This window comes from Pongo pygmaeus, chromosome 19, assembly GCF_028885625.2.
Source record: "Pongo pygmaeus isolate AG05252 chromosome 19, NHGRI_mPonPyg2-v2.0_pri, whole genome shotgun sequence".
Classification (NCBI taxonomy): domain Eukaryota; kingdom Metazoa; phylum Chordata; class Mammalia; order Primates; family Hominidae; genus Pongo; species Pongo pygmaeus.
The window spans coordinates 77,486,350-77,509,468 of NC_072392.2; the positions used below are offsets into that span (position 1 = coordinate 77,486,350).

At 52.4% G+C, this 23,119-nt stretch overlaps 1 protein-coding gene across 1 annotated transcript; it reads right to left on the reverse strand.

Annotated features, from left to right (window-relative positions):
- Positions 1-389: 389 nt before the first annotated feature.
- On the reverse strand, positions 390-19,899 carry ITGA2B (integrin subunit alpha 2b). The gene is made up of 31 exons (XM_063656038.1): positions 18,919-19,899; positions 17,219-17,564; positions 13,932-14,053; positions 13,746-13,843; positions 13,473-13,638; positions 13,202-13,251; positions 13,080-13,125; positions 12,859-12,987; positions 12,485-12,532; positions 12,255-12,298; positions 12,029-12,082; positions 11,838-11,890; positions 11,437-11,648; positions 9,124-9,306; positions 8,841-8,886; positions 8,628-8,732; positions 8,488-8,543; positions 8,244-8,395; positions 7,931-8,056; positions 6,871-6,938; positions 6,590-6,737; positions 5,930-6,022; positions 5,235-5,314; positions 4,535-4,615; positions 4,312-4,411; positions 4,060-4,212; positions 3,818-3,943; positions 3,225-3,338; positions 2,888-2,989; positions 2,583-2,699; positions 390-630 (listed from the first exon to the last, which is right to left on the reverse strand). Exons 2-31 carry the CDS (start codon positions 17,557-17,559, stop codon positions 571-573), a joined length of 3,273 nt encoding a protein of 1,090 aa, XP_063512108.1. The 5' UTR covers positions 17,560-17,564; positions 18,919-19,899; the 3' UTR covers positions 390-570.
- Between the last annotated feature and the right edge of the window lie 3,220 nt (positions 19,900-23,119).

Below are 23,119 nucleotides of genomic sequence, written 5' to 3' on the forward strand. Positions count from 1 at the left end.
AAGCGATTCTCCTGCCTCAGCCTCCTGAGTAGCTGGGATTAGAAGCATGCGCCACCAGGCCCAGCTAATTTCGTATTGTTAGTAGAGGTGGGGTTTCTCCATGTTGGTAAGGCTGATCTCGAACTCCCAACCTCAGGTGATCCGCTCACCTCGGCCTCCCAAAGTGCTGGGATTACAGGCGTGAGCCACCGCGCCAGGCTCTCCCTCTTTTCTCTTACACCTACCACCCCAACTCTGTACGTCCTGACACTCCCCAAAGACAGTGATTTGCAAACTTTGCCCTGGCAGAGACCCTCTCTGTTCACACTTCCACCAGCCCTAGGTCCCCGTCCAAAACATTCCTTTGGTCCTCTCTCCTCTGGCCCCAAAAGGAGGCAGCATGCTCAGCATCAGGGCTCAGTCTCTTTATTAGGCAGCAGGAGGGGATGGCCCAGCTCTGTTGGGAGGGAAATGGCACCAAGAGGACCCCATGGAACAGCTCCAACCCAAAGCTTAGAGGCAACTCGTTGGATAAGGGGTGGTGCAGTTAGCACGCCCAACCCTCCTGCTAGAACAGTGTAGGCTGCACCATCACTCCCCCTCTTCATCATCTTCTTCCAGGGGTGGCCGGTTCCTCTTGAAGAAGCCAACCTGGGGGTACACGGGGGCCAAGGTCAGGGTATAGAGATGATTTGTTGGCCCCAGAGTACGTGTGAGGAAGTATGCTAGCTACGAGCGCCTCCCTGGACCAGCGCAGAACATGAAGCCCACTGTACTCACAAATGGATGCCTTTTGACATTTAGAGATAATACATGGAACAAATTGTTGGGTTTTTGTTTTTTCTCTTTTTTCTCCCCTGAGTTTTTATTTTTTTCTTTTTTTTAGATGGAGTCTCACTCTGTCACCCAGGCTGTAGTGTAGTGGCTCAATCTCGGCTCAATGCAGCCTCCACCTCCCGGGTTCAAACAATTCTCATGCCTCAGCCTCCCGAGTAGCTGGGTTTACAAGTGTGTGCCACCACGCCTAGCTAATTTTTAGTAGAGATGGGGTTTCACCCTGTTGGCCGGGCTGGTCTCAAACTCCTGACCTCAGGTGATCTGCCTGCCTCGGCCTCCCAATGTGCTGGGATTACAGGCGTGAGCCACTGCGCCCGGCCTCTGAATTTTTTTTTTATTTTATTTTTAGAGACAGGGTCTTGCTGTGTCACCCAGGCAATCCTCTCACCTCTTAGCCTCCCAAGTAGCTGGGACTACAGGTGTGGACTACCACACCTGACTAATTTTTTTAAAAAAACTTTTTCGTAGAGATGGAGTCTCACTATGTTGTCCCAAACTCCTGGCCTCAAGTGATCCACCGCACCTGGCCCCCACCTGGAATTTTTCTTTTCTTTTCTTTGAGATGAAATCTCACCCAGGCTGGAGTGCAGTGGTGCAATCTTGGCTCACTGCAACCTTCACCTCCCGGGTTCAAGTGATTCTCCTGCCTCAGCCTCCCGAGTAGCTGGGGCTACAGGAGCCTGCTACCATGCCTGGCTAATTTTTGTATTTTTAGTAGAGATGGGGTTTCACCATGTTTGTCAGGCTGGTCTCGAACTCCTGACTTCATGATCCGCCCGCCTCGGCCTCCCAAAGTGCTGGGATTACCGGTGTGAGCCACCACGCCCAGCCTGGAATTTTTCTTATACTGAAGTTTGTGTCTACATGACTCGAGCATATGATGATATGTATTTGATTATTGTGGGTCTAGTGTGTGGTTTTCCCTAAAAGCACCATGTCTTCCCTTCAGTGTGCTTGAGACTTCTCCAGGTGCAGAGGAGCGAGTGACCCTCCAGGGCCACATAGGAAGGGAGGAATAGGGTCTAGACGAATCTTTGGGCCTCTCGCCTCACTCAAGGGGAAGGACGGGGCTAGGAGGAAGTGCGTCTTGTCCTTGAAACCAGCCAGGAATTCCTGAAGGCAGGACTTACACCCTCCATACCCTCTATATCCTCTGATTCTTTTTGGTGGCAGAGGTGTCTAAAGGCCTCAGAATTTCAGGTGCTATCCTTTCCAGTGGTATGTGCCTGGAAGGGTTCCCAGGAGAATGACATTTTTGTGTTTGTTTTACCTTTTTTGCTCTACTAGAGAAAGACATTCTATTTTTTTCTTTTCTTTCTTTCTTTTTTTTTTTTTTGAGTCGGAGGCTCACTCTGTTGCCCAAGCTGGAGTGCAGTGGCGTCATCTCGGCTCACTGCAACCTCCGCCTCCTGGGTTCTTGCAATTCTACTGCCTCAGCCTCCAGAGTAGCTGAGATTACAGGCATGTGTCACCACGCCCGGCTAATTTTGGTATTTTTAGTAGAGATGGGGTTTCACCATGTTGGCCAGGCTGGTCTTGAACCCTTGACCTCAGGTAATCTACCTGCCTTGGCCTCCCAAAGTGCTGGGATTACAGGTGTGACTCACCCCACTGGGCCGAGAATGACATTCTGATAGTGGAGACATAGACCCCTGGTCCCTGGATTACCCACTTGGGTGGGCCACCATGTCTCCTTGACTCCCTGTGAGGCAGGGCAGGGCCAAGCCTGTGCCTCGCTGGGGACTCCACCGTCCTTCACACCTCACCTTCCACATGGCCAGGACCAGGATGGTGAGCAGCAGCAGGCCACCCAGCACACCCACCAGCACCCACCAGATTGGAATGGCCCTCTCCTCCAAGGCCCGGAGCAGCTGTGTCCGCACCTGGGGGCAAACCCACGTGTCTTTTCAGTCACCTTGACACCTGCCTTTCACAAAGACTCAAACCTCAGGCTCGTGACCTCCAGCCATGCCACCCACCCGTACCACCCCTCAGACTTTTCTGGCTGGGCACTGACTGGGGGACAATGGGTCCTGCAGGACTGGTCTCTGCTCCATCCCCCCACACTCACCTGAGCTTCCCCTCGGGGCAGGCTGAGGGGGGGCACCGCATAGGGGAGGGAGGACACGTTGAACCACGCGTGCGACTGCAGCACAAACTGATCCAGTGGCCTCTGGACAGGTTGAGGTTGAAAGCCGTTTACACCCACAAGAGGCCTATTGGTTGCAGGAGTCCAGGTCCCACACTCCCGGCGGGGAAGCCCTGCCTCTGACCTAATCCCACTGCAATCCCCCAAAGTAAACCTTGCCTTCCCTCTCTTCCTGCCCTCCCACACCAAACCCCGCCCCCCCGAGCAAAGTGGTCCCCGCCCAGAAGGCCCGGCCCCGCCCCCCCACGGCCCGCCCCACCTGGTAGAGGCTGGGCAGCCACAGGAAGGCCAGCACCGTGACCATGGCCCGCTGCCCGCGCGCCATCTCCTGAAGGTCACATTGCACCACAGTACAGGGCGCCGAGTCGCAGCTCTGAGGGGAGGCGTCGTCAGTCCCCAGCCAGTCCCGGCCCATCACCACATCATCCCCCACCCCCTTACCCCTAGGACCCAACGCAGAGGGGGCCGGGGGTTCAGGAAGCGGTGGCCTTCCCATCAGGAAGGGCCTTGGATCCAAGCTTCGGATGCTGTCTCCGCACGGGCTCGCTCACATAGTCCCAGAGATGCAGGGAGGGTCATCCCCCAGCGCGCAATGCCCAGATCTATGATAACCTTGCTTTGGCATTGTTTTATGCTTCTTAACGTACTGGGAAGCTTTTAAAAAGTGCAGGTGTCTTTCAGCTCACCCCAGACACAAGCCAGCATGCTCCTCCATGTTCACTTGAAGTGCTCCCTGGGACCAAGCGTGGCCCACAGAGGCCCACAGCACAACCGGACCCCTCTCCCTCCTCCCATCCCCTCTGCCCCGTGGGCCCCGGGGAGGCCCGGCCAGAGACCAGAGAGCCTGCTCACTACGAGAACTGGATCCTGAAGCCTCGAGGGCTGCTCGGGCTCTGGCAGGAAGATTTGTCTGCGATCCCGCTTGTGATGGGCCGGGTGAATGGGGGAGGGGCTGGGGGTGGGCAGCCCCCAGTCCACCTGGGGGGGCAAAGGAGTGGTCAGGCCCAGGTCTCCCCCGAACCCCAGCCCACAGAGGTGCCCCGGTGGTTGGTCTGGTGCCACCTTCACAGATCTTTCTTCCACCCAGCTCTCACCTTGAGGGGGTTGACATGAGGCTGTGGGAAGCACTGAAGGCCCCCCTGGGGCTGTATATCCAGGATGTAGAGCAGATCGGAGGGCTGGGACTGCCCCGGGAGGTGGATGCTGAGGTGAAGGCCATTCACAGTCCCAGGGCCATTGTTGTGGAGCTGAAGGGGTGGTGGTGGCAGGGTGCGGGGAGCTTAGCGCCTCACCCGGAGTTCTGGGGACCCGCTCACCCCAGCCAGGGACGCGAGGCTCCCCACTACCTCATAGGTGTGCTCCACTTTGGGTCCCCAGCTGTCCAAGCTGTTCTGCTCCCTCTCACCTTCTTCTGCCGCCACCACCAGAGAGGCTGGAAAGGAGTTCCTGCAGGTGCCCGAGACCCCCAGAGAGAGCGTGATGTCCTGATTGGCCTGTGGGGTTTCCCCAGCGCCCCCTGGAGTTTAGAGCCCTGAATGCCATCTCCCTTCTCCACCCCTGGCCTCTCACCCTCGCAGCTCCACTTGGGCCTCTGCTCGGACCGGCACGTCCAGCAGCACAATCTTGCTGTTTGGATTCTGGCTGTTCTTGCTAGAGGGGAGGGGATGAGGAGAAACAGGGCCAGGGACACCAGCCCAGTGACTCTCTGGGGGTGAGGCCAGAATTTTAGAGAGTTCAGAGAGAGCTAATTATACAAACAGCATGCCACACTGAAGTTAGACCTGGGAAAGAACTTCCTCTAGGGCTCCAAGACCCAGACATAAGTCTCTGAGGAAGAAAGGGAACCAGGCGTCTTCAAAGACCTTTTTTTTTTCTTTTGAGATGGAGTCTCGCTCTGTCGCCCAGGCTGGAAGGCTAGAGGGCAGTGGCCCAATCTCGGCTCACTGCAACCTCCATCTCCCAGGTTCAGTTCAAGCTATTCTCCTGCCTCAGCCTCCCAAGTAGCTGGGATTGTAGGTGCACACCACCATGCCCAGCTAATTTTTATATTTTTAGTAGAGATGGGGTTTCACCATGTTGGCCAGGCTGGTCTCCAACTCCTGACCTCCAGTGATCCTCCTGCCTTGGCCTCGCAAAGTGCTGGGATTACAGGTGTGAGCCACCGCGCCTGGCCTCGAAAGACCCTTCTGCATGGAAGGGACCTGAGGGGCTCTGCACGGGGGTCAGACGGGGGAAGGGTGGTGGGTAGGCACGCTCGCCAGGTCAGTACCTCCGTATCTGCAGCTGGAAGGACACAGACTCCCCAGCCTCTTCCAGATTCCCCACGCTCACCAACATCGCGATTCCTATCTGGGAGATGAGGAGGGCCAAGGTCACTGCCCAAATGCCCCACTTAGGACAGCCCTGCCCTGAATGTGGCCTCCAGTCTTCACCCTCCAAGATCACCATTATTCTTTCTTTTTCTTTTTTTTTTTTTTTCCAAGACAAGAGTCTCACTCTGTCACCCAGGATAGAGTGCAGTGGTGTGATCTCGGCTCACTGCAACCTCCACCTCCCAGGTTCAAGTGATTTTTCTGCCTCAACCTCCTGAGTAGCTGGGACTATAGGCGTGCGCCACCATGCCCGGATAATTTTTGTATTTTTAGTAGAGACGGGGTTTTGCTATGTTGGCCAGGCTGGTCTTGAACTCCTGATCTCGTGATCCACCCGTCTCAGCCTCCCAGAGTGTTGGGATTACAGGCGTGAGCCACCGCACCAGGCCACCATTATTATTTCTATTTTGCCTGGAAGCCCACTGGGTAAAGGGGCTCAGAGAGGGAAAGTCACTCACCCAAGGACATGTGGCAAGGGAGTGTGAGGACCAAGATTCTGGCCCAGAACTATGTGGCTCTAAAACCTCACCCCTAAAATCTGGTTGTTCACGTGCCCTGGTGGAGATCTGGCACCACGACCCAGCAGCCTCACCTGGGCATTCTTCTTCATGGGGTTGCCCAGCTCACACAGCACCACCCTGGTCTCATTCTCCTTCTTCTGATTACAGATGAGTCTCTCAAAGCCCTTCAGGAAGGCAATGCCAAGAAAGAAATTACAGAGCATCATACATATATTTTTAAGCTCCCTTGGAAGGTCTGGAAAGATTTGTGTGCCAAGGTAGGGAGGGGGGTTTTCTTGGGGTGGGGTCTCAAGGGACTGTCACATGCTAGTGTGTGTATTGCTGTAGCACTATTACTTTTTAGGCATTTTCATTTTGGAAATAAAAAACACAAAACATTAGAGTATGACCCCATTATTATAAACTACATTAACAACATAAAAAATAAATATATACTTATGTGAGTGAGAGTCAATATTGAAAAAAAGACTGGAAGGAAATCCACCAAATGTTAACAGAGGTTCCTGTTAACATTTGGTTCCTAAACCTTTTTTGTTTTTCTGGTTTTTGTAATAGAGTTTTGGAATTCTGTGCCATTAGCAAGTATTCGTCTTCCAAATTAAAAATAAAAAAATTAAAAATTACATCTGACAGCAAAGCAGAAAAGAGGGACTCTCCGGGAGGCAGATGACAGAGCCAAGGCTCCAGCGCCTCCCAGGTCCTGGGTACTGTTCCTAGGGTGGGGGCTGTACCTCGACGTTGCTTAGGGCCCGCATATAGTGGGTGCCCTGGGGCAGGTGCACAGCCAGCTCTGCTTCATAGGCCCCCTCGCCCTCGTTGGCTGCATCCATCTGCAGCTCCAGGACATTATCTGCCCCAACTAGGAGCGGGGAGCCCGTCCTGTAGGGAAAGAGGAGTGAAGCCAGGGAGCCTGGGTCCGGGCCCAGGATGTGGGAAAAGAGGGGACTCAGGTGGGGAGCGGTTATGATAGGCAGAAAGAGCCAGGGTTGGGCACAGTGGGAGGCCTCCTCACACGCTGGCAGTGAGCTGAAGCTGGGGCACACACACGTCATCTTCCCCGCAGTCCAGGACGATTCGTGTCTAGAAGGGCACATTGGGGTGTGTGGGTAAGCTGGGGATGTGTGAGGTTTGGAGATTACATCAGGGTTAGGAAAACAGTGGGCTTGAGGTTCACATAGGGGCTTAGGGAGTAAGAAGATCTGAGGACGAAAAGGAGTTTGGAGATGGTATCGGGGCTCTGGGGTTTATTTAGAGGTTTGGGACAATCTCAGGGTTTGTCAATTTACATCAGAGCTTAGGGGATACTGGAATTTTTAGGTGTTTTATTTTATTTTATTTTATTTTTTTGAGATGGAGTCTTACTCTGTCGCCCAGGCTGGAGTGCAGTGGCACGATCTCGGCTCACTGCAAGCTCCGCCCCCTGGGTTCACGCTATTCTCCTGCCTCAGCCTCCCGAGTAGCTGGGACTACAGGTACCCGCCACCACGCCCAGGTAATTTTTTTTTTTTTTTTTTTTTTTGTATTTTTAGTAGACGGGGTTTCACTGTGTTAGCCAGGATGGTCTTGATCTCTTGACCTCGTGATACACCTGCCTCGGCCTCCCAAAGTGCTGGGATTACAGGCATGAGCCACTGAGCCTGGCTTTTTTTTTTTGAGACAGAGTCTTGCTCTGTCACCCGGGCTGGAGTGCTGTGGCACAATCTCGGCTCACTGCAACCTCTGCCTCCCGGGTTCAAGTGATTCTCTTGCCTCAGACTCCCGAGTAGCTGGAATTACAGGTGTGTGTCACCACGCCCGGCTAATTTTTTTGTATTTTTAGTAGAGATGGGGTTTCACCATGTTGGCCAGGTTGGTCTCTAACTCCTGACCTCAGGCAATCCGTCTGCCTCGGTCTCCCAAAGTGCTGGGATTACAGGTGTGAGCCACCACGACTGGCCGGATTTTGAGGTTTTCATTAGGGTTTGGAATGACATCAAGGTTTTGGGGTTCACATTGCAACTTGGTACTAACCCTAATCCTGACTTGCTGTCAGGGGTCCTGCACCTCCCTGGCCTGTCCCCGCCTGTCCCTACCTGCTCCTGCACATGGGTGTCTCCATGCAGCACGACAGCAGGGGCCATTCCAGCCTCCGTGGGCGGTAGGGACACATTGAGGCTGAGCACAATGGGGCTCAGCTTGTCCCGGAAGTCTGCCTCATCCTAGGACGGGGGCAAGAGTCAGGCCATCTTGCTACCATACACATCCCACCTTCCCCTGGCCAGTAGGCACCCTGTCCTGCCCACCCCCGGATTCACAGGACCCAGCTCAGTGCCCCAGGGCTAGATGAACAAGTCCAGTGGGTAAGTTCTACTCTCCCAGCCCTGCCAATCCCCTGCCTGGGCGTACTCGAAGGAAGGCCATGGTGGTGTGGCAGATGGGGCTGTGCTTTCCACCCAGATCCAGGTTCAGGGTGGTGCCTGCCTGTTGAGAGCCCAGCAGCAGCACCCGCCGGCCCTGGCGGGGCTTCTGCCGGTCCAGCTGCAGCTCGGCATTTAGGGCTGGCAGGGCAAGCAGAAGAGTCAGGACCTCCCTGGCCAGCCTCTGGGGGAGTCCAAGCCCACCTCCCTCCTGCCCCCTTCATGCCACTCACATAGCTTCTGAGGAATGTTGTGCCCAGTGGCTCCAACACACATCTGGATGTTGAAGCTGCAAAGACGTAAGTGGGGCTCAGGGGTTGGGGCCTTTCTGAGGTCCCAGATCCTTCAAGGCCCATGCCCTCTGCCTCCTCACCAGCTCACGGGTGTCTTGGTCTGGGGTAGGACACAGCTCCTCACAGCAGGATTCAGTGAATCTTGAACCAGTAGCTGGACAGAGGCCTTCAACACTGGCTGAGCTCTGATGGGATGGGGTGATGGGGTAGGCTTGCCACTGTGGCTCCTCCTGGCCTAGCCTCCTCTGATGGCACAGGACCTTCCCCATCCCGCCCCTGGAGCCAGCGCTCACCTGTACACAGCCACCTGGTTGGCCCCGTAAGCTCCCACGATCAGGTCTACAGACATCGAGGAATGGGTCAGAATTGGCCATTAGAGAGGGCATGGGATCCTCATCTCATCTTCCCAGGGGTTCCCCACACCACCTCCCCCACTGGAGGTTTCACCCAGCCCCTCTGGCAGTCCACAGTGGGACACCAGGCCAGGCATGAGCCCCTGGCCGTGTCTCTCGGCACTTCCAGCGAATGTCCAAGGGCCTTTCTTGGGCATTTCTAGCTGGAGGCAGTCCAGGGCACCTGGGTATCCGTTGTCATCGATGTCTACGGCACCTCGAAGGGAGAAGCCAAAGGCAGAGCCTGTGGGGAAGGGGCTGTCCAGGACCTGGGAGGGACGTGAGCTCAGCCCCTCACTCTGACCCAGGAACACCAGCACTTGGCCGCGGCCACTGGGACCCCCATAGGGGGCAGCCACTGCAATGTCTGGAAGGAGTAACAGAAAGGAAGTGGCTGATTGTTATTCAGCCTCCCTAGATGACTGTAAAACTTTCCTGAGCTTCTCTGGGCACATCCCAGGAGACCAGGAAAGGGGTGCAAAGTGTGGGTGAAGGAGGCACTGCCCTACCCTCCAAGAGTTAACAATCAGGTGGGAGAGGGACCTGCCAAGTAGGATTGTTATAAAAACAGTGACAACTCTCACTGTCTATTGAGGAAAATACATCCTGAAAATTAAGCATCATTATTCTCTTTTCTAATTTTTTTTTTTTTTGAGATGGAGTCTCACTCTGTTGTCCTGGCTGGAGTGCAGTGGTGCGATCTTGGCTCACTGCAACCTCTGCCTCCCCCGTTAAAGTGATTCTTGTGCCTCAGCCTCTTCAGTAGCTGGGATTACAGGCGCCTACCACCATGCCCGGCTAATTTTTGTATTTTCAGTAGAGACGTGGTTTCACATTGGCCAGGCTGGTCTCGAACTCCTGACCTCAAGTGGTCTGCCCACCTTGGGCTCCCAAAGTGCTGGGATTCCAGGTGTGAGCCACCGTGTCTGGCCATCTAGCGTCTATTTCTAACCTTCTCCATTCCATCAAACTCCCAGCCCCCCCACACTTCCTTCAGCAGGTGACAAAATCTCTTACTTCAGGAAGAGAGGCAGCCCACTATTATGCTATAATCCCACACCGACTTTCTTTTCCCTTTCCCCATTTGACCCTGGAAGAGGTTTCCTTCCTTTACCCTGACACTGGGCCAGTCACCCTCCCATCCCCTGAGGCATCACAGGGACTCTCTGCTGGCTCATCCCCCCATTTCCCCACAACATCATTTTCAACCTACTACATGTTCTTCCACATTGAAATAATCTTCCCTTGACCCTCATCTCTTTTCCGTGATCACCTTTTCTCTTTTTCCTCTCATAGTCAAACATGTTCTTTTTTTTTCTTTCTATTCCTCAAATTCCTTTTTACCACAAACCTGTTGAAAGTGCTGTCTACATTAGCTGCATCCAATTTTTCACCTCCATTCATACATTACCCCATTGCATTCTGGCTTCTGACCCTATCTCGGCCTGAATCAATTTATGTCACTGTCACCAATAACCTCCCCTTTTTTTTTCTTTCTTCCTTTCTTTCTTTCTTTCTTTTTTTATTTTGTTGAGATGGAGTCTTGCTCTGTCGCCCAGGCTGGAGTGCAGTAGTGGCGCGATCTCAGCTCAGTGCAACCTCCACTTCCCGGGTTCAAGAGATTCTCCTGCCTCAATTTCCCAAGTAGCTGGGATTACAGGCATGAGCCACCATGCCTGGCACCCTCTTCTTGCTAAAGCCCATGAATAGCTCTCCAGCCCCATCTAATTGTACCTTGCAGCAGCAGCAGGAGTCGCAGCGCCCACTTCCTCCTGCGCATGCTCTTTAACGCACGCTCTGTCTTGAGTCCCGGGCCATCAGACCCCGAGTTCCCTCCTCCCTCTCTGGACACTCCTCTGTCTCCTTCTCAGACTTACCTCCTGTAGGAGTCACCTAAATGCTTTTGCTCCCTAGGGCTCTATCCTGGGCCTCTTCTCATTTCACAGGTCCTGGGACCTCATCCACTTTCCCCAAACCCCTGTCTCCCACTCAGATCTCTCTTGTGGAAGCGGGAAAAGCCACTCCCAACTGTTCTTTGGATATTTCCGCCTAAAGCACCCAAGCCCTTCAAGCTCAACAGGTCCAGAGCCGAAATGCTGATCTCCCGCCTCTCCCCAGCACCTGCTGCACGGCCTGAGTTCCAGGCAGTGGAGGCCATCACAGGCACACAACTCCAACCTCTCCTCTGGCCCCACATCCAGTCTCCCACCAAGTCCTAATAATCCGAGTCCTAAATATCTGTGAAGTCACGCCCATCTCTAACTCCACCGCCAAAATCCACATCCAGGTGGTCATTGTCTCTTGCCTGGATTAAGGCAAACACATCCTAATTAGTCTTCAACTCTCCCATCTGCTCTCCACTCAGCACCCCAGCGTCTAAGCCACATACTTATATGCTTAAAACCCATCCTGGTTCTGGCTGCCCTCAGGCCAACTCCATGCCTTTTGAGTGGCTGTTAACCCCTCTGCAGAAAGTCGGGCTCCTCTCTTCCCTCACCATTGTAGCCATCCCGGTCGAGGTCGCCCAGGGGTGCGATGGCAGAGCCGAATCGCCCATAGAGCTGTGTGCCAGTCAGCAGGAGGCTGGGGGCACCCAGTGCGTGGGGGCCTCGCGGCTGCAGGAACAAATACACACGCCCCACTTCGGCCAGTTTTCGGTCTGCCCGGCTCTCCATATACAGCGGAGCGCCCACCAGCAGATCATGCCTCCTGTGGGCCAGATGAGTGGTTACATGGGACTGGACCAGAGGTATATTGGGGCTAGGGCCAAATCTCCCCAACCCTTGCTCTTCTGTTCCTCCAGTGGACACGTGAGACTAGGGCTAGGAAAGGGAGACAGAGGGCAGCTCTGGTAATTTGGGACCCAACTGGGTAGGGGTGGGGCATGTCCCTCCTCACCCATCCCCGTTGACGTCAGTGACAGCCACTGAATGCCCAAAATACGACGCCATCTGCAAGATGAGGAGCACCATCATTCACGCCGCTGGACCAGCATCCTCTCTAAGAAATGGGCCCTCACCTCCCGTGAAATATTCTGAAGTCTCAGTTCCCCCTCCACCCAGCCACTCCCACTGGGACCTGGCCCCCACCTGCTCTCCGCGCAGCCGGTGCAGCCTCTGGTAGTAGGAGTCCAAAATTTCCACCTGCACGGACAGCGCAGGCGACAGCATCATGCTTGTACCCAAAGCAACCTCCCACTCCAGGTGAGAAAGGGTTGTTTGGTGGAGGCGAGGCGGGGGTGGGGGGCGCTCAGGAGTTGTCAGCCTGAGGACTGGCATAAAGGGCTTCGGGAGGCCCAGTGGTGGGGGCACTTACCGCTCCCAGGGTCCAGCTCCAAGTGGGGGCACCGACGACATACTCTGGCGATAGAGAGAGCCAGGCTCAGGAAATGAGAGCCTTAGAACCTACCCACTTCCCGCTCCCCGTTCTGCACCCAGGGAAAAATTTGTGTGCAGGAAGATTTCCCTACACAGGGGAGATATCAGGAAGGCGCTCCTCCTCAGGCTGGTTCCCCAACTCCCGCCCTGACTAAGTGGATTTCTTGCCTGTAGTGTTGAGATCCCCGTCGAACTCGCCCACGGCCACCGAGTACCCTGAGGACATGGGCGCAAATTAGTCTTTTCCAGGGGAGGAAGCAGAGAGGGGACGGAGGGCAAAGGAGATCAAGGCCACTCAGCCCCAGCCCTCCATTGTGCAGATGGAAAAACGGAGGCCTTCGAGGGGCCAAGCCCTGCCCCAGGCTGCACTACGAGTCTGCAGTGGAAGGGAGCGGTGGGTGCATGGGAGGCGGGCGGTCTGCGGGGAAGCCGCAGGAGCGGAGGGCGGGAGCGACTTAGGCGGTGGGCTGGCCGGCAGGACCTGACCGTCTGCGGTGGGCGGTGACCCTCAGGGTGCTGGAAGTCTGGAAGGGCGGTGTTACCCCAGTAGCCGTCGAAGTACTCTGGGTTGCTGGAGTCAAAGGAGAGGCTCTGGGAGGACACGTGCCACAAAAGGATGCCTGGGCGGTAACTCGAGAAAATATCCGCAATTGGAGCCTGGGCCAGGAGACCTAGGGCGGGAGGGACAGCGGGTGTGGGGCCCAAACACCGCGGGTCTCCTTGGGCCGCGAGAAGGGAGGGAGGTGTACGGATGGGCTCGTACCTAAGAAATAATAGCCGCCAGGAGCCCCAAGCACCAGCTCTCCGGCCTGGAAGGGAAGTCCTGAGGGTGAGAGGGGGCCCTGTTTTGGAGCCGCCCCCACTCCGCTTTTGCTCCCTACTTGCCTGAGTGACCACGGAGCTGAAGCCCGCTTCACAGTAACGCTTGTCCCAGCCTGCAGGAAACAAGGAGGAGGGGTCAGCGCACGGGTGAAGGGAGGCGCGCGCGAGCCCGGAGGAGGGCTGGGGGGATCCGACAGGGGCGGGGCCTGGAGTCGGCGGGGCCCTGGGGCGAGGCCAGATCCAAAGCAAGGGCTGCGGCGCTGGGGGCGGGATCCGATGGGGGCGGGGCTAAGCAGTGGCGAGTGGGCGGGCCCAGGTCGTAGCTGGCGCTCACTAAAATCATTTTCCATGTAAATGCGGCTCAGGGTGTTCCCACGACAGGGGGAGTACTCGGCGCGGCGGCCGCTCTCTGGTTGAGCCAAAAAGCAGCTGCCTACGGGCGTCTTCTCAGCCTCCTCAGTCTTTTCTAGGACGTTCCAGTGCTGCCAGGGGGCGCAGGCCTGGAGAAAGGCCACAGGAGTGGGGACGGGCGCGAGACTTGGGCTCCTCCTGGCCCCACGTGTCCCTGCCCCCGACTGTTCCCTGTGCCCTGTACCGCGGGGCCCACCACAATGACGTCGCTCCAGCTGACGACCGACGCCCCCAGTCCTTGGCGGGCCTTGAAGGTTTGTAAAGTTTGGGAGCCTACATTTCGGGTCTCATCACCTGGAAGGCACAAGAAGGGGTGGGGCGCTGAAGCCCGGCAGTACACGTCCCTCTGACCCCACCCTTGCTCTCCTTGCCTGGGACTCACGGAGGTCAAAGAACAGCGAGGGGCACTGGCCGCCCTCGGCCCTCCAGGGGCACAGGAACACGCCGCCCGTCTCCTCCTGGCTGGGGCCCAGGGTCCGCGGGGCGCCCACCACGATGGCCACTCTGCATAGGAAAGCTGGGTGAGCGCCGCGCGGATTCCAGCGTATCCCAGGCCCTGGCGCCGGCGCTGGGAGCACTGCCCGGAAGGCGATGTGGCATGGGGGCACTGGACCATCTTTCCTCAATGACACCTCACAGACCACCGTGATGTACTTCATCTTATGGACAGTGAAACTGTCTCTCAGCAAGGGCAATCACGTGGCTAAAGTAACCCAGTGAGTTGAGAGTAGAGCTGGGACTATAACCATTTGGTTCGATTTGAACACCAGGGGTTTGAGATCTTTGCTGAAAAAGACCTAAACTCTGTACAACATCTCCATCCTTCCACCCACAACAAGAACCAGGGGTTCACGTGCTCCCTAGAACGCCTGTCTAGACTGTTACCAGATCCTCTCTTGAGAGCTGGTTTTAATGAGGGACGGTAGAGGGTACCTCTAAAGTGGGGCTGGAGTGTGGGGCTGATAGAGATGAGGACCCTAGCAGATCTAGGTTTAAATCACAATTCTGCCATATGTGAAATAGGAATACCAATTTCATAACCAATGACTGGTTTTCACAACCAGTCAATGCTGTCAGGAGTAAATGTAATAAATATGAGTAACGGTTAGCATGGTTCCACCCAAATACATAACAAACGCTCTTGAAACAATGCTATACTTTTAAAAAATAATTTTGTTGTTTTGTTTTGAGACAGGGTCTCATTCTGTTGCCCAGCTGGAGTGCAACAGCACGATCACAGCTCACTGTAGCCTTGATCTCCATGGCTCAAGCAATCCTCTCCCCTCAGCCACCCGAGTAGCTGGGACTGCGGGTGTGCAACACCATGCCTGGCTAATTAAAACAAAATTTTTTTATAGGCTGGGCATGGTGGCTCACACCTGTAATCCCAGCACTTTGGGAGGCCAAGGGATTACAGGCGTGAGCCTCTGTGTCTGGCCCATAATATTTTTTTAGCCTGCAGGATGTTTAAGTAGTGCCAATGGGATCACTACTTATAGGAGGGGAAATAAGCAGGAGTGGGCACAGGAAGGAGTTGAGCTGATTCAGGCCCAATGACAGCATTTGCCAACACCCCACGAGCTCTGAAACTAGAATGACCCTTCAAAATTGTCAGAGTTGGCCGGGCGTGGTGGCTCAAACCTGTAATCCCAGTACTTTGGGAGGCCGAGGCGGGCTGATCACCTGAGGTCAGTTCAATTCCAGCCTGGCCAACATAGTGAAACCCCGTCTCTGCTAAAAATACAAAAATTAGCCGGGTATGGTGGCATGCCCCTGTAATCCCAGCTACTCGGGAGGCTGAGACAGGAGAATCGTTTGAACCCAGGAGGCAGAGGTTGCAGTGAGCCAAGATCACCCCATTGCACTCCAGCCCGGTCAACGAGAGCAAAACTCCACCTCAAAAAAAAAAAAAAAAAGAAAGAAAAAAAAGGCCGGGTGTGGTGGCTCACGCCTGTAATCCTAGCACTTTGGGAGGCCAAGGCAGGTGGATCACCTGAAGTTGGGAGTTCGAGACCACCCTGACCAACATGGAGAAACCTCGTCTCTACTAAAAATACAAAATTAGCCGAGTGTGGTGGCACGTGCCTGTAATCCCAGCTATGCGGGAGGCTGTGGCAGGAGAATCACTTGAACCCGGGAGGCGGAAGTTGCGGTGAGCCAGAGATTGTGCCATTGCACTCCAGCCTGGGCAACAAGAGCGAAACCCCATCTCAAAAAAAAAAAAAAAAAAAAAAAAAAAGAAGAAGAAGAAAAAAGAATTGTCAGAGTTGATGAAAGAGGGCTGGACCCTTATCAAATGCCTCCCTCACACCTGCCTCCACTCTCCCCACTCACCCACTTCTCATTGATCAGACACTGGATGTGGGCCACCTTTGGAGGGGACTTGGAGTGAACTGGCTCTCTTCAGCAGAGGAAATCCCCTAAGTGGCTGACACTTGAAGGCTATCTGCCATTGCCACCCATTGCCACTCCCTGAAGCTGGTGGGCACAGTGTCTCTCGCGATAAGTAGCTCAGGGTACACGCTATGAAGAGGAGGAGCCAAGACTCTAATCTTGGCAGTCTTGATTCTGAAGCCTGATCAATACTAATCATTAATGAACTATTGCTTCTTTTCAAATATTTATAATGTTGTTGGAGATGAGGGAAATGGAATAGAAATGCAAGGTGGGGGAGAGTAGACAACTTTAGTTCTGCAAATCAATTTAGGTCATGTGCTCCTTTCCACATTTCTTTCTTTTTTTTTTTGAGACAGAGTTTCGCTCTTGTTGCCAAGGCTGGAGTGCAATGGCGTGATCTTGGCTCAACACAACCTCTGCCTCTCAAGTTCAAATGATTCTCCTGCCTCAGCCTCCCGAGTAGCTGGGATTACAGGCATGCGGCACCACGCCCGGGTAATTTTTTTTCTTTTTTTTGAGATGGAGTCTCACTCTGTCACCCAGGCTGGAGTGCAGTGGCACGATCTCAGCTCACTGCAACCTCCACCTCCCGGGTTCAAGTGATTCTCCTGCCTCAGCCTCCCGAGTAGCTGGGACTACAGGAGTGTGCCACCATGCTCAGCTAATTTTTGTATTTTTAATAGAGACAGGGTTTCACCATGTTGGCCAGGCTGGTCTCGACCTCCTGACCTCGTGATCTGCCCACCTCTGCCTCCTAAAGTGCTGGGATTACAGGCATGAGCCACTGTGCCTAGCCTCTTTTTTTTTTTTTTTTTTTTTTTTTTGTATTTTTAGTAGAGACGGGGTTTCTCCACGTTGGTCAGGCTGGTCTCGAATTCTCGACCTCAGGTGATCCGCCCGCCTTGGCCTCCCAAAGTGCTGGGATTACAGGCGTGAGCCACCGCGCCCGGCCTCCTCTCAACATTTCAAGGTGTTGAGGGCGGAGTGGTTCATACAACTGACCCTTGGGGAAAAAATAAAGCATCAACTCTTGTCTTCCCTTTGTTCTTGCTGTAGTTTCAGTGCTCATCACCCCCCCTGTGCCCTGCCCTTATACCTCCACCTGAGCCAGTCCCCCGGACCCCAACATTCTTGACAAGAAATCAACCTGAATAGGCCCCACAAGTCACCTTGCTCAACTGCTATCACAAATGGGAAACTCGAAGCCCCCAGAAGCAGTGATGGGGAGGGGTCCTGCTCTCTCCCAATACCCAAACTTCCCTTATGGCTCACCTCCCATGGCTGTCCTTGTGGAAGTCCAGTGAAAATCCAAAGTGGCTGCCATTGGGGCCTGCATAGAAGGTGAGCTGCACTGGGTCCAGGTTCAAGGCCCAGGCTGGAGGGGCAGCACAAGGTCCCAAGAGCAGCAGCACCCACTCCAGAAGCCAGAGGGCTTGCAGTGGACACAAAGCTCTGGCCATCTTCCTTCTTCCACAACCTCCCAGGCAGGAATGGGCCAGCTCCTCCTCCTTCCCTTCAGATTCCTCCACAGGAAGTCTTTTCTTATCAAACTGGAACCCCAAGGAACTTGCTGAGCAATGGGCAGAGCAAAGGGCTATAGCCCCTGGATTCATGGTGGCTAGAATTGCCAGGAAGTGGGTGAGGCCACCCCGAGGGTGGATGCTCATGACTGAAAGCCATGACTCCTCCCCTTTCCTGAGAATAGTTTATTACCATGTCCTATTGGTTCTGCCTATCAATGATGTCTCTTCAATCTTTACCCCATCTCTACTATCACCAAGCTAGTCCAAGCCACCATCACTTTCTGCTTGGGATAGCATGATTGTGAACTGGTCCATACCTGTCTACTCTAGCCTACAATTCTAATCTCCTCCCTTCCCCCATCTGGCTGTACAGCTGTGGTGCTTTGTGACTTGGCCAGAGGTCGGGGAAGGAGAAGGAAGCTGCTGCCCCCTGATAAAACCTGAGGCTGCTGTATCTTTTTGGATACGGCATTTACCCACTTCCTCCTTCTAGGACCTTGGGCGGCCTCAACCAGCCATATTGGTGCAGCAGCTTCCTCACTCCTCCTCCGTCTTGAGCCAAGCTTTAGTGTGGCCACAGCAGTGCAGTCAGTGCTGGGGACAGGGTGGTGAATGGACCTTGGTCTAGGTGGCAAGGAGATTGGGGATAAAGTGGAGTTATTCCAGGGAATTTTGACTCACAGGTTCTGAGATTACGCATTAGCTGTTCAGTTGAAGGTAGGTCCTCAACTACCTTTTTGGGTGATGGAGCTCTTTGACCATTAAGACTTGATTCTGGTTGGGGTATTTACCTAGGGGAGCCTTCCCTGACTCTTCAGGCTGGCCTCATGGGCTAACACACATAGGCACAGCATTGAGCACACTGTTTACTCTTGGTCCGTTCACAGGATTGTGTAAATGAGTCCCTTGGGAGCAAGGCTCCTTGCTACAGCCCTAGAGACTACCCAAGAGTCCAATGTGTAGTACGTGTATTGCTGAAAGACTGGATGGAAACACACACTAAGGATGGAAGATGCAAACATAGTGTGACAAAGTGAAGGGATGAGTTTTGAGCAGAAAGGCAAAGTCATTTTCTCTCGGTAAGCAGAAGAGGAGGAGTGCCGAGTCTTACTGGCATTCATGCCTTCCCAAAAAAGCAGGTTCTCAGGAAGGAGATTTAAGAGGTCTGCTAGGGGTAACCATAGCCACATTTTCCTTTTGATTTCTATTTTCTGACCAAACTTAACCATTGCCGTATCCTGCTCAACCACCCTGTGCCATTTTGAAGTCCCCTCATAATTTACTACCTCAGCATAGAGCTAAGAATCTTATCCTGTATAGGACAGGAAGCTAAAAGCCTGAACTTTGGTCTGGGCCTTCTTCATTGCTGAGTTCCCAGTGTCAAGTACATGGGAGGTGTGTAATTAATGTATTTGCTTGAACAAATACTTAACCCAGTCCTCTACTTACCTTCTATCCTCCCAGTGTCCTCAGGTGAGTGATTGCTGTATTACTGGTGTATTCTGTGAGGCCAAATATTAACACACATTTCACTCAAGTTTTCAATAAGTATTTACTCTGTTCAAGGCACTGTGTTGATAAAGGATACAAAGATAACCATTAGGCCAGGTACAGTGGCTCATGCCTGTAATCCCAGCACTTTGGGAGGCTGAGGCAGGAGGATGGCTTGAGCTCAGGCATTTAAGACCAGCCTAGGCAATACAGTGAGACCTCGCCTCTATTTTAAAATTATAAAAAATAAAATATTTTAAAAACTCCAAAGATAGCCATCAAGGAGCCTTAACAAACAGCCCAGGAAGAGTTAAGACATGAACACACATAACTGCAGCAGAGAGACAGTAAAGTATGCCGTGAAAAATACACAGATTATCAAAGTCACATATCATTGTTACTCAAAACAACCCTAGGAAATAAGTACTATTATGCCCATTTTATAAACACAAAACTGTGGCACAAGAGTTTTAGGTAAATTGCCCACGTTTACACAGCCAACGGATGGCAAAACTAAGATTCAAACATGGGTTGCACTTGAACTCATGTTCAAGTTGCCTTTTGTCAGAGAATGAAAGGGTTTTTAGGCATAGAGAATACATAAGAGCAGCAAAGGAACACAGAGGCGGGGAAGGACAAGTAGTTGACTCAGCATAGCAGAATGCTTAAAGGGTTGGACTGAGGCGCAAGGGGGTAAAGCTTGGGGATTCAAATCACTGGAGGTCCTTGAATGCCATATTAAGGAATCTGAACTTTAATCCATGGGGGATGGAAAATCATAAAGATTTTAGCTGGGCGCGGTGGCTCATGTCTGTAATCCCAGCACATTGGGAGGCCCAGGCGAGTGGACCACAAGGTCAGGAGTTCGAGACTAGCCTGGCCAACCTAGTGAAACCTCGTCTCTACTAAAAATACAAAAATTAGCTGGGCGTGGTGGTGTGTGTCTGTAGTCCCAGCTACTTGGGAGGCTGAGGCAAAATAATTGCTTGAACCTGTGAGGCGGAGGTGGCAGTGAGCTAAGATCATGCCACTGTACTCCAGCCTGGGCGACAGAGTGAGACTCCGTCAAAAAAAAGAAAGAAAGAAAAGAAAAAGAAAATTATAAAGATTTTTTTACGCCAGGTTTGGTGGCTCATGCCTGTAACCCTAGCACTTTGGGAGGCCAAGATGAGGATTGCTTGAAGCCAGGCGTTTGGGACCAGCCTGGGCAACATAGTGAGACCGTGTCTCTACAGAAAAATTAAAATTAGCCAGGCATGGTAGTGCACACCTGTAGTTCCAGCTACTGAGGAGGCTGAGGCAGGAGAATCACTTGAGCCCAGGAGTTTTAGGTTACAGTGCACTATGATTTTGCCACTCCACTCCAGCCTGGGCAAGAGTAAGACAATGCCTTAAAAACAATTTTTTTTTTTTTGGCTGGGCATGGCGGCTCACACCTGTAATCCCAACATTTTGGGAGGCCAAGGTGGGCGGATCACTTGAGGCCAGGAGTTTGAGATCAGCCTGGCCAACATGGCAAAACTCTGTCTCTACTAAAAATACAAAAATTAGCCGGGTGTGGTGGTGCACACCTATAGTCTCAGCTGCTTGGGAGGCTGAGGAAGAATTGCTTGAACCTGGGAGACGGAGGTTGCGGTCAGCCGAGATCGTGCCATCACACTCCAGCCTGGGCAACAAGAGCAAAATTCCATCTCAAAAAAACCAAAAAACCAAAAACCAAAAAACACATTTTTGAATTTTTTTTGGCTCAATTCTGATGCACAATCCTCAGTTAATGGTATTTTACTTGGCTCATATTCTTTTTATTTTTGAGACAGGGTCTTGCTCTGTCACCCAGGCTGTAGTGCAGTGACCTCATCATGTCTCACTACAGACTTGACCCCTGGGCTTAAGCAATCCTCCCACATCAGCTTCATGAATAGCTGGGACCACAGGCTTGTGCCACCATGCGCAGCTAATTTTTAAATTGTTTTGTAGAGATGGGGTCTTGCTATGTTACCCAGGTTGGCCTTGAATTTCTGAGCTCAAGAGATCCTCCTGCCTTGGCCTCCCAAAGTACTGGGATTATAGGCATGAGACACTGCGCCTGGCCACTTTGCTTGTATTCTTGAACATATAATCAAAATGTTTACTATGTATTCAGTGTGAGATACGCTGGGGGCTGTGGGGGTGGGGTATAAGAATCACTCCCTGTTCTCGCAGAGATTACAATTTTACTGGGAAGCAATGAATACAAAATGAGTTGCATTCAGATTCTGAAAAGCCAGTAAGCTTACACAGAACAGGGAATTAGGTTCTAGTCAGGAAGGCCACACAGGAAAATGCTGCAATAATTGAGATATGAGTTGGTAGAAGTGAGCGAAGCTGTCTTTGGCAAATAAGAATGGAAATGGCTGACGAGGCCTGAATTAGTCATCAAGGGTTTGAAGAGGGAGTACTTTCATGATTCAGGCCAAGGTGGCTGAGGCCTTATCAGAACAAAGCAATTAACTGCACGTATCTTCACATAACACTCTATACAGTCCAGTCTGCCTCTTTGACTTGTCACCTCCCCTGCTCTCAGAAAATCACTTTTTTTTGTTTTTGAGATGGCGTCTCACTCTGTCACCCAGGCTGGAATGCAGTGGTGTGATATTGGCTCACTGGAACCTCCACCTCCCGGGTTCAAGTGATTCTCCTGTCTCAGCCTCCCGAATAGCTGGGATTACAGGCGCACGCCACCATGCCTGGCTAGTTTTTGTATTTTTAGTAAAGACGGGGTTTCACCATGTTAGTCAGGCCGTTTCCTGACTAACTAATCAGTTCGAGACTAATCGAGTTAGTCTTGATTTCCTGACCTCGTGATTCGCCTACCTTGGCCTCAGTGCTGGGATTACAGGCTTGAGCCACCGCGCCCCGCCCATTTTTCTTTTTTTTTTGAGACAGAGTCTCACTCTATCACTCAGGCTGGAGTGCAGTGGCATGATCTCGGCTCATTGCAACCTCCACTTCCCACGTTCAAGCCATTCTCCTACCTCAGCCTCTTGAGTAGCTGCAATTACAGGTATGCACCACCATGCCTGGCCAAATTTTTTTTTTTTTTTTTTTTTTTTAATTTTTAGTAGAGATGGGGTTTCACCATGTTGGCCAGGCTGATCTCAAACTCCTGACCTCAAGTGATCCACCTGCCTTGGCCTTCCAAAGTGCTGGGATTAGACATGAGCCACCACATCTGGCCTCACTTTTCATTTTCTAACGTGTGTGTGTGTGTGAGAGAGAGACAGGGTCTCACTCTGTTGCCCAGGCTAGAGTGCAGTGGTGTGATCTTGGCTCACTGCAACCTCCCGGTTCAAGCGATTCTCCTGCCTCAGCCTCTCAAGTAACTGGGATTACAGGCGTGTGCCACTACGCCCGGCTAATTTTTGTAGGTCTAATGTCATTTCTTTCTGGGTAAGGATCTTTGCTATTTTAGGAATATAGGCAGATCTGAGTACTCAACCCCAGGTTCAAGTTGAACAGCTCCTTTTTAATCAAAGGGAGAACACAGATACATCAAACAGAGTAGGAAAGAAATGTATCAAAAGACAGTAGGAAAGAAAGCCTTTCCTTCTTGAAAGGCTGAGGTTGACAAGGAAAGCTAATTTATCACTACAACTCTATGGTTGCTTTCCATGCTAAATTTTCCCTGCCTCTTTTGTGATTTTTTGATATGGAAGAGTAGGAGTTTTATCTTCTCCGTAACAATTAGGCCATATTTCCTTATACCAAGTAGAAGTGCTCAAACATTGTAGTGGTATTAAAGGGCGGAGGAGAGTAACTGAAAACTGGCATACAGAACTCCACCTGGAGGACAAAAGTCCGGCAGATGATTCTTGTCATCTCAGTGCCCTTAAAGTAGTCCAAAACCCTAAAATTCAAAGCCAGAAATTCCACACCCATTTAGTAAGCACATATATATACACCATATATTCTACTACACACAGATTATATATCTAAAATGGAAGGAAATCTTTCTTCTTGTGGGAAAGAGGAAGTGGAAAGGAGGTGTACATTCCAATACATCTACCTACAACTGAGAGAAATTAACTACTATTACTACCTCCCACACCATCATCTTTCCTCTCTCTTTACATAGCCTGAGCTTTCAGAAGCACAACTGCAAACATCTCAAACTGGTTCA